Source organism: Arvicanthis niloticus, chromosome 18, assembly GCF_011762505.2.
Source record: "Arvicanthis niloticus isolate mArvNil1 chromosome 18, mArvNil1.pat.X, whole genome shotgun sequence".
In the NCBI taxonomy this organism is placed as follows: Eukaryota; Metazoa; Chordata; class Mammalia; order Rodentia; family Muridae; genus Arvicanthis; species Arvicanthis niloticus.
Window position 1 is genome coordinate 47,447,515 of NC_047675.1, and position 14,038 is coordinate 47,461,552.

At 52.5% G+C, this 14,038-nt stretch overlaps 1 protein-coding gene across 3 annotated transcripts in view; it reads right to left on the reverse strand.

The window, feature by feature from the left end:
• The window catches only part of Zcchc14 (zinc finger CCHC-type containing 14), a 48,734-nt gene extending 35,285 nt beyond the window's left edge, over window positions 1–13,449 (reverse strand). For all 3 annotated transcript variants that reach the window (XM_076915982.1, XM_034522349.2, XM_034522348.2), the window contains exon 1: window positions 12,783–13,449. In XM_076915982.1, the coding sequence (XP_076772097.1) occupies window positions 12,783–13,388 (606 nt within the window). In that variant the 5' untranslated portion in view covers window positions 13,389–13,449. The remainder of the gene's footprint in view (window positions 1–12,782) is intronic.
• Window positions 13,450–14,038: the final 589 nt, after the last annotated feature.

Genomic DNA, 14,038 nt, shown 5'->3' on the forward strand with positions numbered 1-14,038 from the left:
CGCAGCCAGCAAAAAGCCCTGGCCTGCTGCCCCGAGCGAGCGGAGCGAGTGATCGGAGGTGGGAACTGTGTAACAGGCTCCCCCTGGTGACCTTGCGCTCTCTGGCTTATGGTGCTGAAACATGTCTCCACAGATGTGTGTGACTGAAGGCTGAGCTGATGCACAGAAGATGCCCCTCAAAGTAATAATACCCTGCTTCTTGTCACTGTGCTCTTTCTGACACAGTTTGAGGCAGTGAGCCTAGGACACTCTCTGCCTCTCCTCCTACTCCCCCATTGACTGGGGCTGGCTACTGCCTCGCTGCTTATAGCTTCTGCCTTATGTGGCAACATTACTGCCCAGCATTCCATCCCAGGTTTCCACAGCGAGTCCAGGCACTGGAGATGAACAGGATGGAAAACCCCATCGGCCTCCAATAGTCACGAGCCATGCACTCTCACTCTTGGGACCCTAGGCCATACACTGGTTGTGCAGTCACAGGAGGGTGCAGGCAGCCTCTCCAACAGACTGTATGAACCTCAAGACTAAAGCTGCCGGCTCTTAAGAGCAGCCCATAATGGTGCCTGTCACACAGAGTCCATCAGAAGACATAAGCAGGCAGAAGGAACTCTGCATTCCTCAGACTCAGGCTCCAGCTTCAGTGTCTCCTCTGAGACGGGTGGTAAGGGGCTGCCGGCTAGGGTGGTGAAAGTAGGAAGTGCCACAGTTTCAAAGAAAGATCCACTATTAGCACTGAGGCGTGATCGTGACCATGAAGGAATGCTCAGAGGTCAAGTTATACTCTGTAAATTCTGTGTGTGGGTGTGTGCACAGTACAGGTGCCTGCAGAGGTCAGAGGAGTCAGGTTTCTCCTGGAGTCAGTTACTCATGGTTGGTGAACTGCTTGATGTGTGGCACTGCCAATCGAACTCAGATCCTCTGGAAAACAGTATGCACTCCTAGCCCCTGAGACATCGCTCCAGCCCATAACTTTTGTTGGTTATTGTTTGAAGCAGGGTCTCTCTATGGAGCCTTGGCTGGTCTAGAGCCTTCTATGTAGGCCAGGTCGATCACAGATCTACCTGCCTTTAGCCCCTAAGTGCTAGAATTAAAGATGTGTGTCATCATGCTTAGTGATTTGGCCCTCAGAGGCCAAAAGAGAGTGTTGAATTACCCCGTAACTAGGATCACAGACATTCTGTAAGCTACCTGTAGGTGCTGAAAATCAAACCCAGGTCCCAGGTTCTCTGGAAGAGCAGTACTGATGAACTCTATCTCTTCCTCCCCCAGAGGCCGAGTTTAAAGGGCACAATGAACCCTGGTACAAGAATATACCAATACACCAATATCTGCCACCTAAAATAATGCAGCAAACCATATCTCAGCCCTCCGCTCCTAGAAAACCTGACAGGCAGAAACCCAGGACCCCAAAACTCAGGCAGCGTGTGTTATCCTCTGCTCTACAACTACAAATGGGAGTCAGGCCCCAACCCCACACCCAAGGGACAGGAGAGAGACACTAGTTGTGGGTGTTTATCTCAAGGACTGTGGACTTTAAAGACAAACCACACACAGTATTGTTACAGCGAATATTCTGGCTAGGAATATGTTTCTTTAACAAGGGTTCTTACTACTTTGTCCAGGCTATCCCCAAGTCCCTGAAGTCTTGGGCTCAAGCAATGCTCTCACATCAGGATCCCAGGTGGCTGTGACCACAACCTGGCTCAGAAACATCTTTCCGCCTTGGAGTTCTGTATGAGAAATTGGCCAAGTCACATTAAATCCACTAATGACTCAGCTGCCTAAGATGGACCCTCCACAACTAAGAGAGCTAAGAGACTGCTGTGTAGCCTGAGATGGACCCTCCGCAACAGAGAGCGTGCTAAGAGGCCTGCTGTGTAGCCCTAGACATGGTTTCCACAGCATCAGAACGACTATCAGTAGCCAGTCCAAACCCTCTACAGAAGATGATAAGTTCAACAGCAACAAAGGCAGCAGACTAGTGAGACTATCCCAGGATGAGGGGTAGAATCTTATCCTGTGAGCTGTGCTGTACGCATCACGGAAGGCCAGAGGGAACCCACAAGCTGATCCAGGGTATAGTCTGCTGGCAGGGCTCCAGTACAGCTGCACAGAGACACCCCCGCCCCGCGCCACCACACACACTCTGAGAGAGACCCCCCAAACCCTACCTATCAACTGTGCCACATTTCAGAAAGAAATGTGAAACCCAGGTAGGAGGCTAGTTCTAAGACACTTCACATGGACAGTGAATAGTTAGAATACAGAATAAAGCAAGCGCTGATGGAGGTGATGTTCTGATGTCAGAACAAGCCCCCGGGTACAACCAGCCTGCTTAATGTGCTGATATCAGAGCAAGTGCCTAGGTAAAACCGGCAAAGCCCTGACCCTCCCCCCCGCCCCAACAATCCAAAGTGGGGACCAAAAAAGCACTCAAGGGCTTTAAAAACCAAAGCTCCCAGCAGCTCCAAAGACACCGGTCTCCTACGTATCTCAGCTCAACATACATGAGCCATATACACTAGCAATAAGGTCCCTTTCAGTGACCACATCTGCCACCAGGACCTCCTGCCTCTGGCTTGGCTCTGACTTGAGTGACTGTTGAGTGTCTGGCACCCAAGATGACAGAGAGCAGCACAACTAAGGCCATAACCAGCCTCTGTCACTCTCTGGGAGCATCTTGTGCAGAGGCAGCCCGAGTCACCATCTTTCTCCATAAGAAGATGTGAACATGGTAGCTTGCTGTGCACTGTCATTCAGACATGTGCCTGGCTTGGGCCACCTCTATCCAACGACCACATGTGAACTCTGCCTCTGAATACCTGGCATGACTTAGAGCTAGACCTCAGGTTATCGGGTTCCTTTGCTGATTCCTTCCTTCCTTATCCCTGACGAGTAGACAATAAACCATACACATGTGAAAAAGCCACCTGACTGACTGCTTCCCTGTGACAGACAACACAGTAACTGTTCTGTGTTCTAGACAACTAGAATTGCTGGGGGAGATCACAGCTGATCATGGGCTTAAAGGAGAAACGTGTGGTACGCCCAGCCAACCTAAGCATCCTCATTCTCCAGAATCAAATCCACAGCTCCTATAGTATCTCCCTCACAGAATCCAAAAAGCAAACCAAACCAACACAAATCAAGAAAAACAAAAATAGGCCCCTGGCAGAAGAGTACAAGGCTCCTGGCAAAGACCAAGCTGGCAGAGTCTCAGGTAGAAACAGCAGTTATGTCACTCAGCAATACAAGGGAAGCACAGACTGAAGAACTAAAGGCACATGAGAAAAGTGACATGGTCTGGAAGAGGGTTTCCGTTTGTTTACTTGGTTGGTTGGTGTTTTGAAGCAGGACCTCACAACTCTAGCTGTCCCAGAACTTACACAGATCCACCCACTTCCTGAGTGCTGAGATAAAAATTGTCTGCTACCAAACCCCTCAAGAAAATGAAGTTTGAAATGTGGAAACTTCATAACCAAAAGATGTTATTTCTGAACTAAAAATCCACTGGAGGGCTTAGCAGCAGGCTCAAGACAGCAACACACTGTGGCTTTGAACATGGATCCGTGGAAAGTGTCCCCATAGCAAAAGACAAAAGAGCTGAGAGGACATCTTTGGGGAACAACAGGCAACATGCCTGTGACTGCATCCTCATGAGAACACACATGCGGCTAGAATGTGTTACTGAATCCCCAAGTTCAGCAAAAGGTGTAGATTCACAGCTCCAAAATGTCCAGAGAACACCCAGCAGGCAAGCTCAGGAGAGCGCATAGACACAGCAGAGCCATCAATACCACAAGAAAATCCTGAGCCCAGCCAGAGGGAGACAAAGGACGAACAGAACAGCTGGATAGTGCTCTCCTTCTCAAAGCCAGAAGAGGAAGAAAACTATCAACCCAGCGCTGAACTCAGTGAGGATGTCCGCTGAGGAGAAAGGCAAAAGTGGTGTGTGCAGCACATACTCACAGAATGTGGCACCAAGCTGGGCTCCCAAGGGACAAAAAACCACAAATACAAGAACCCGGGCAAACCTTAAAGGCCTGTGCACTCACTCAGTCATTCCAATGGGTTTGTTCTGGAGCTCAAGCTGGCCTTGAACTTGGGGTCTTCCTATTTCAGCCTTCCAAATGATGGAATTATTGGTATGCCCCATCACTTCCTGCCTCCTTCCTCCTCTCCTCTCCTTTCCCCTCCCTTTCCCTCCCTCCTCCCTCCCTCCCCTCTGTGTATTTGTATGCTAAACTAAGGTGTAAGGGCCTTGTACACACTAGGCAAGTACTCTGCCACTGAGCTTCAGCCCAGCCTCTATCTTTATTTTGATTTTAAAATAAAACAAAAAGCTCCTCCCACTGAAGCAGACTACTACACTGTACTATGGGACTTAGGGCTTCTGTTGTTGACACAAGAACCCGCTGTGTGTGTGTGTGTGTGTGTGTGTGTGTGTGTGTGTGTGTCTGTCCCTGCCATGAGACCACACAGTGGGAAGAAAGAGTAAACAGAAGTCCACGACTGTTAAAGGAAGCCTTCAGAATACACAAAACCATTCAGGGGTAGAAAAGTAGCAGACAGAACAAAGAAGACAAGCAGAAAGGGATGAGGAGGTCAGGGGAGGAAGGCAGGAACAGAAGAGAGAATGACCTCTCTACCCTGACAGGCTTGTCCTGCTTGGGCTCAGACAGCGCACACAGTCAAACAATGCAGGGACACCATGCTTTGTGCCCAGTGTAAGTTGTGTCTTTAAATGAACCACTGCAAACTACTGTGTAAAGGACTGAGCAACATCCGGCCCGAAGGCCCTGGGAGATGACTACAGACCCAAGCCAGAGTCCTGTTGAATGGCCGGCCCTGCCCACCTCTGCATCCTCCTGGACCACAGCTGCCTTCCAACCTCATTCCCTGGGGATTCCCTTTCATTTCTAATAATGAACTAAAACAAATGACGTCATTTTGTCTTCACATAATAAAAATAGCCACTAGCTGATGCCACCTTTGCAAACTGCTAAGGCTTATCTATTTCCCTGGTGTCAAAAGAGGAACATAGATCAACTAACTCTGTGGTGACAATTCAGCACACCCCTGGGCTGCACTGGAGCCAGAGCTGAACGCAGGGCAGGTGTGAGCTACCATCATTCTCCTTTCTTGGACCTGTGCTCTCTACCTCACATCTCACTTGACCCTGAAAGGAAGCCAGGGTCCTCAGGGCCTCCCTGACCACCCCGATGGCTCTAGAGGCTTCTGCTCCCTTTACAGTTCAGGCACTCCCTCCCAACCCCCCCCCCCAACATGCTCTCAGAGGATTGCCCTCCCCACGTGCTACACCTGCCGACCTTCAGCACCCTACACAACACATGGGCACACCACCACAACCTTCCCCAGCTGCCACTTGACACCGCAAACATCCCTTCAGCTTTACCAAGCACAGCCCCACGAGGCTGCCACGCACGCATCATTCCCACGTGTCCAGAGCAATGGCATAGGGGCTGGGCCTCTCTTGATACACTGAATCTTAGCTGCCAATGGCAGGTCTCCTGTGACTGTCCCACCTGCACACGCTGTAATGAGGCCCGGATGAGTCAGTACAGGCCTGAGGACATGCTTATTACAACAATCAGAAATGACTCCACGGTTCTCCCTTCCATGTCTCCAGTTAGACTAAGAGAGCAGGCTACTCAAGCCACAGGCCTGCTCCCTTTCCTGCCATCGTTAGCAACCAGAGCACCCAGCCTGCCACACTGCTGCGCGAACACAAGAGGAACACAGCTCACAAGCCTTTCTCAGGAACAACAGCTACTCTGCAAACATGACTTGAGGGACCAGAGTTGCACAGGAGAGCAATCTGCTAAGATGTTCCCATGCCTCCCAGGGCCCTCATCACTGGGTGAGCTCTCTCAGGATCCTGAGGGTTCTGTGTTGGCAGTGAAGACAGCACAGAGCCAAAGGCTCCATACAGCAGTGTTTTCCCCAGAGATGCACAGCCAGTGTTGGGGGAAGATCAAGTCAAAGACCATCATGTAAGACACAGAGCATCAAGCTCCCTAGGAACAGCCCACAGTGCATGAAAAACACAGCACACGCCCCAGGTACCATCTGAGTCCTTGAGTCTATGCTCACTCATCTGAGTGAGCATAGACACTGTCCCATGTATCTGTCCCCGTAAATCTTGCTGGGAGCAGGAAGAGACAGAAGAGAGTGGGGAAGAGAGAAGCAGGCATGGACGTGGGGACACAAATCCAGGCTGTGATGCTACAGAACTTGACAAGTAGCCCTCAGTGGGGACCAGGATACCTAGAAGGCCTGGGTATCTGGGTGGGGCAGGAATGAGCAGTTTGCCTTGCCATAGGCCAGCTGACTAGGGATGCCCACTTGGAGCTCCAGCCCTGATTCGGGGTGTGGAGGAGCACAGTTATCAGTGAGAATGGCAAAGTCAAAGCTGAAAATACCATGAATTATACAGCGAAAAGAAAGAAAAGAGAAAGCAGCCTCCTCACACAAGTGCGGTGCAGACAGATAAGCCCCACCCACACACCATAGGGACTGCTCAACAGCCATGCTTGCTCTCACCAAACCAAGAAGCTGGCATTCCCTGGACAAGGAAAGAGTGCCAGGGGCCCGGCCAGAGGCTTAGATTCCACTGAAGGCTGCTAAGAGTTCACCCTGGGACGACCTCACAGGAGCCGGCTTGCTGGGACACAACTCTAGTCCTAGCCTGAGGGAGGCTGAAGTAGGAGGATCATGAGTTCCAGGAACACCTAGACTATAGAGAGACTCCATCTCAAAGTAAGCAAAGTAACTAACTAAAAACTGGACAACAACAAAACCCTCCCCCACACCCAAAAAACAGCAAATCCAGACAGTGCTGGGTGCGACAACAGACCAATTCCATCCAGCACAAAGCTGAGAAAGACCAGCCCATGATCATGATCACACCAAATCAATTCCAACTGGGGCGAGCCAAGACAGACAAGAGACTGAACAAGTTCTGGCCAGAAGATACAGGGAAGTATCCTCACTTAGGCGGTGTCACGCTTAACATGTGTGCATCACATATGTGCCCTTCTCAGTACACATCATCTACTTAGGCCAAACACCAAAGCTCATATACGTCATAACCAGTCAAACCGTGGGGAAAGCCAAAGACAGGAAAACAAACGCAGCTCCTCCTACAGTCAGCGTTCAGAGGTCAGCTGACTCTATAGACCACAGAGCTCCGTAACTGGTGGGAAGAGCAGTGACAAACTGGTGACAAGGTCACCTGAGAAGATGTGCAACATCACCTGGAGAAGGCCTAGGGGAAGGTTCTCTCTGAATGGCAATGACCACGGTCTGCTACTACACTGGAGGTCAAGGGTTCTGAAGGGGAAGAGGAGAGACAAGAAGCAGTAGAGTTCAGACACCTGACCTAAGAACCCCCAAGGAAACAAGGTGGTTAAGGCCAGGACATCAAGAGAAGCCTGTACCTTTCTAACTGTGGCCAAGGAGTGGGAGGCAAGCTGGCTGGTGCAAGACCGACCTAGGTTCCTCCACACCTTAGCCAAGTGCCCTGTAGACTATTAGGAGACCAACCACTGCAAGTGAATGTTTACGTCCCTCCTGGCCTCACTTTAAACAACCCCAAACAAATCTCAGAGTCACCTGCTTTATAAAGTTTGATGGTCATTTTGCTGTTTTGTTTGTCTTAAATAGGATCTCACTATGTGTCCAAGGCTAACCTTGAACTCATGACAAGCCTTCGGCCCAAGACTCTCAAGGGACAAAGTAACGTTCCCTTTGGCAGGCCATGCTTCTGTGTTCCTTCTTCCCTTGCTGAAACTGCCTCAGAAAGTACAGCTAAGGTCTGAAGTCAAAGCCTACAACCATCCCACTAGTGAGCTCACCCTGATGGGTCTCAGCTCAACTCCTGAAGGTTGAAGGCTTTTCTTGAAATCTGACCCTGCTAAGAAAGAGAGGGAACCCTAATGTAGAAATTACTTTTCCAGGGCAAAAAATAGTTTATAAAAAATGTGGGGTTGGAGAATTGGCTCAGCAGTTAAGAGCACTGGCTGCTCTTCCAGAAGACCTGGGTTCAATTCCCAGCAACCACATGGCAGTAATTCCGGGCCCATGGACCTGATGTCTTTTCGGTCTTCCACTGGCACCAGGTATGTATGTGATATAGACATACAGGCAAAATACTCACACACATAACATAAAAATAAATCTTTTTTAAAATGTACTGTGATCTACCCTTAGCCTCCCAGAAGCCAACAGCCGTCCACTCAATGGCATATGTAGGTGGCACTTGTAGCAGTCTGCATGCCAATGTTCTAGAAACTATATATCCTAAGTGTGCTCTCAACCCAAAGGCAAAGTGAGTACGGCATACAGGATGGAGGCACACCAGACAGAACCAAACTTCAGCAAAAATGGCTTCAGAAAAGCAGTGAGATTTGCCACTGTTGTTCCTGGTCATCTGCTAGCTACCCATGCAGGCAGTGGCACTGTGCTATGCATCAGACCCTGTTGTGACAGGTTCCAGCTTCTCAAGCATGATGCTCCAGCACACAGCTCAGATGGAGTTCAAATGGTGAAGGAGCACGTGGGCTGGCTGCCGTCAAAGCAAGCGCCTTGGCGCCCCATGTGTGGGGACAGACAGTTCTTCAGAGCTTCACAGCACACCAGTGGCTCAAGGGGGCCTGCTCTAACTCAAGACAAGACTCGGCTTCTGCTTGCTATAGGAGATATGCCACTAAGAAGGGCATTAAAACAGAGATTGAGGGTGTGGTGTTGGAGAACTCCCACCTAGACAGAAACACACAGAGGAATGAATACAGACAGGGACTTGGAAGAGGTCCGACCGCCCTAGAAAAAAATGGCACCCTCAGTCTCGGATCACTGATGAAGATGCAATCTGTTAATCTGTTGTAGCTCTTCCGGAATGCTAGGGGCTTTTGACAACCATGTGTAGGGGTCAGGCTTAAAAGAGAAACCCAAGCGAAGCCATCTAGTCCTCACATGATACCCACAGGACAAAAATGCCTCAATACCTGACCTTTGAACAGTAAGGACTTGCAAGAGCTTACTAGAGACAAGCAGCCAAGTGGAATTGTAGCCCATCTCAGGCAAGAGTTTTCTAGCAACTTTATTCATAGTCTGTGGAGATTGTTCAAAGTCTACACAAGGCTAACATAGGACATACATGGCCAAACCCAGGTGGACAGCTCTGGAACTGTACAGATATCCACCAAAACCAAGACCAGAACCTCACTATACCCCATAGGCAGCACACCATTTCTGAGACATACTCAGAGAGACAGACATTTGTTCGTGTCTGCTGATGGTTCCCAGGCCCTGGTGTCTTTAAGGCGTAATCAGATGATCTGAAGTTCAAAATCGACCTCTTTAAAGGAAAAAAACCAAACCAAACCAAAAAACAACGAAACAAAAAAAATCAACCCACACAGGGCCACTGGACTGTGTTCTGCCACACAGAGCAGGACAGACACAGCTAGCTCCGCCCATCACTGTAACCACAGAGCCCAGAGGGCCCGACAGCTATGCAGCACCATCAAGTACCCCCCAAGCAGCAGCCCATCCTGAGAATGAAGTCCCTTGGCTAGCCATCTGCTGATAATGTGCCAAGAAGTATGTGTTAGTGTCAAGCATCCAGGAGCTTACCATGAAGCTCAACTAAGCCTCTATCCAAACTCCACCCCACGGTGAGCAGCTAGACTATGGTCCGGCCACATGATGGATGAATAGTACTCAGCCATAATCAAAGAGCAAAGTGCTGTGCACTCTTAAAGAGAAGCCTTAAAGCAAGCCGAGTGAAAGCAGCCCAGCATAAAGGGCAAGTATTTATGATTCCGTCTACACGACACGATCAGAGAAGACAAACTCAGAGACAGACATTTGATCATGTCTGCTAAGGGGTGGCCGAGAACAGAGGGAGGGCTCCCAGGCACTGGTGTCTTTCAGGAGTAACCAGATGATCTGAAGTTCAACACCAGTGGCTACACAGCTCTGTACAACACCCCAGAACACCACCATTCAAGCTGAATGCTCTCTTGCACCAACTTGAGACGTCAGGGCAGCCTTGAAGTCAGAGCCTCCTTCTTCAGCCTCCTGAGTGCTGGGGTTGGTTACAAGTTGGTACCTTATAGAAATAAAAGTTCTTGATTTAACCTGCTTCCAAAACCAAGGTTTTCTACTTAAATATGCAAACACTGTTGTCAGCATCCTGAGACCACACCTAAGGGACAGAAAGCATTCAGTAGATGAAGCCCTGCAGTCCCTTGTGCTCCCATATCAGCAGATACCGCAAATGGTTTTCTGAAGTAAGCCACGCCTATTTAATGGGTCCACAGCTGGATTTGGTGCATATATATCCTCTCGGCTCTCCAGAGGTTGAGGCGGGAGGATAGCAACTCCCAAGCCATGGTGAGCAACACAATGAAACCTTGGTTTTTATTTTGTTGATTTACATCCCAAACGCTGCCCACCTCACAGAGTCCCTCCCCACATTCCCAAAACCTTGGTCTTTAAAATAAGCTACACTTTTAAACTTCTAGAACTCCTCTGAAGTTTTAAACTTCTACAACTCCTCCTCATTTTAAAATAAAAAGGGAAATGAGGGCTTGGAGAAGCGACTACAAATAACAAGCTTTCCAGAAAACTCACTTCAGAGAAATAAAAATTTAAATCAGATGATACCCAAACACACTCCACACCTTCACTTCTGAGAGCAAAGTCTCAGTCCTAAGTTCAAGACCAAGTAACACAGCTCAGGAAGAAACTCAAGAGCCACCTTCTTGTGAGGAAGCAAAGGCCCAAGTTCAGTCCGGTGCTCCATGGACACTCAGCTGACTGCCCTCCAGTACAGCATCATGCTTCCATCTCAGACCCACAGATGAGCCCAAAGTCCAGCTTTTGAGAACAGTTCCTTTGTGAGTGACTCAGAGCCCAGGAAAGAGAGAGAAAGGGATCTGTCTGGACTGAAGCAAATGAGACCCAGCTTTCACTGCTAAGTCAAGGGCCCCTGTGCCAGGGCCAAGCAATGTCCCTAACTCTCCAAAGAGGACCCCAACCGTGTCAGGCCCACAGGATTCCTAAAACTGAAGCAGCTGCAATGCTTAGGGGAAGACAGACATTCAAGCAGACAACGAATGCCTCTGCAAATGCATGAACGGCCAACATGGCTGGGAAGCACATGAAAAACACAGCTGCCAGCCGCCTTCACCTCTGGAGGGCTTCCGCCCAGCCTTCTACAGTGCAGGAAACAAAGGCAGTGCCCAGTGCCCAGACCCTGCAGACTACATTAACTCCATCTCTCAATGGACTTTTGCCTGATTCAAAGGCTATCTTATACAACTTATCATGAGGCTGGTTGTAGTGGGTGGGGCTCAGTGGCAGAGCACCTGCCTGGCATGCACAAGCTCGAGGCTCCATCCCTAGTACTGCGTGGGTGGGAGAGGACCCAAGACATTTGTTCCAGACACTTCTATTCTGAATTCACTGCCCCGTTAAAACCAGCCCCTATCTTCTGCAGAGTGACACAGACCCTGATGCACGTGAGCTTCACTCACACAGGGGTCCTGCCACACAGGGCAGATGTCAAGCTCCTGGTCTTCAATGAAACTATCTGCAGCTGAGGAGAGCACAGACAGGTGACAGCAAGATGGCCTGAGGAACTGAACTGTCCTTGGGCCCTGCCTTTCTTGTTGACAGCTGTCTAGCATGCAAGAGGGAAGTGAGGTGAAAAAGTATAGAAAAAAAAAAAGCAAACCGCAGTCAGTGAAAAGATAAGATGCCACAGAAACCCATTCAGGAACCACAGCTGCTTCTTAGAGGAAGACAATTAGAAAGAAGAAGCCACAACCCAAGGTTCAAAGAGAGCTGAAAGAAAACCCGACCAAAGCCTCATTCCCCAACCATCACTTCGTTCACCTTGGGCAGGGGAAGCAGAACAAGAGTTTTAACTACAAAAAACTCAGACTGCGAGCAGCTGGCAGGAGGCCCGAATGTGGCCTCCTACTACCAAGGGCACTGTGTGGTACCTCAATGCCCCTCCTGCCCTCCCCCCCAACTGGAGAGCCTTTTTCTCACAACAAGCATGGGTTTCAGGCTCCACCGCTGCTCCAAAGGCCCAAATGCACACCGACTGTATCATCCACAACTACGGGCTGCAGCTAAGGGGGATATGGAGATGCATTCCATCTGCTTTTCACCATGGCCTCCTTCAGCTTCCACAAGAACCATGTGCTTCGCCAGTCCTCAAACATTTAGGCCAAAGCTGGCATTTCTGAGCGGACGATCAGGCTGCCCTATCTGGCCAGCAAGCGCACATTATCATCCTAAGACCAGATCCCACCTCAGTGAGCTTGGGTTCTCCCCGTTGATGGATCACCAGTGACAGCTTACACGCAGACCCACTGAGGCTGAAAAGCCCCTGCCAGTGGCCAGGATCTCCAGACAGACACGCTTACCAGCATGCAAACCCCCCACGAACGCACAGGCACACACGGGTCCCTGTATACCCTGCCATGCACGCCCGGGGACACCTGTGCCTGACAGGCAGGAGCCAGGTTCCAGCGCCACATCTGGTCAGAGGAAATCGACATATTGTTGGATGTTATGTCACCCAAGAGCTGAGGTTGACAGGACAAAGGCCTTATCGCGTTCTAGCCTGAGCTGTGACACCGAACACACAAAGAGGCTGCGCGCTGACGCCAGGCACCCGGTCCTCTCCAGGCTGGCTAGTAAAGGACCCCAGCCGCGCGGCCCCATCGCGAGCGTGCGCTCACCTTGTGGCAGGCCGAGCAGGTGGGTAGCGCGCCGCTGGGCCCGGGCGCGCTCTTGCCACCGCCGCCACCGCCGCCGCCGCCGCCGCCGCCACCGCCGCCACCGCCGCCGCCGTTCAGGCTGCTCTGGATCTGCGTGAGCTCCTGGCGCAGCACCTGCTTCTGGTGGAAGCTGAAGGCCGGGTGGTTGGAGGCCATGGTGAAGAGGAGAAGGAACTCATCGCCCGTGCGGCCCTCGTTGAGCTGCAGCCCGTAGTTGTGGATGATGGAGTCGGTGTGCGTGAGCGTGCGGTACAACACGCCCGCAGCCTCGCGCTGCTCCGAGCCCAGCAGCGCCAGCGACACCAGCAGCTTGCTGCGCACCACCTCGTCCGTCAGGTTGGTGAGGCTGCCCAGGTCCGCCGGGTTGTTGGCCTTGATCTCCGAGTCGCGCAGCGAATGGTAGTCCTTGCGTGCCAAGTCCTCCAGGCACGAGCCGAGGAAGCGCAACTCGAGCGGGATGCACAGGTCCAGCAGGCCGCACAGGAACTCCACGCGCTGCGGCGACGGCAGTTCGGAGAACCAGCGGTACACGCCGTCCCTCTGCAGCGGGCAACGCTTCTCCACCATGCTGCCGCCCGCGCCGCGCCCGCCGCCGGGCCCGGGAGCCGCGCGCGGGCGGCCGGGGGGCGCGCAGGGCCGCGGCCGGGCGCCGGGGCCGGGCGAGGCCGCGCGCGCGCGAACCGGGCGCGGGCGCGGGCCGGGCGCGCGCGGGCCAGGGGAGCCGCCCGCCAGGGGCCCCGCGGCGGCCGGAGCCGGGGCCGCGGCCGGGGCGGCCGGGGACGGCGAGCGGCCTCGGGGCCGCCGCTCACGGGGAGGCGCCCTGCCCGCGCCCGTCCCCAGCGGCGGCCGGTGCGCGGCAGCGGCGGCGGCCGCTCCTCGTCGTCGTCGTCGTCGCCCGGGAGGCGGCCGCCCCCATCTCCCCGCGCGCCGCAGGGTCTGTCAGTGCAGGCCGCCCCCCGACGGAGCCGCCCCGGCCATGCCGCCTCCTGCGCTTGCGCCCAGGCCGGCCGTTACCCGCTGCGAGGCTGGGCGCGGCGCCCGGACGGGCCTGGCGCGGCGGAGGGATCCAGCCGGACCCGCGGACGGATCGCGGCCCGGGCCGTCGGAGCTGAGCAGAGCGCGCTCTCGAGCACGGGCGGCCGTGGCCAGCAGAGTGGGCGGGGTGGCCGCCTCTCGCGACAGCCCGGGCTGGTCGGGCCCGCCCCCCCACGCTGATT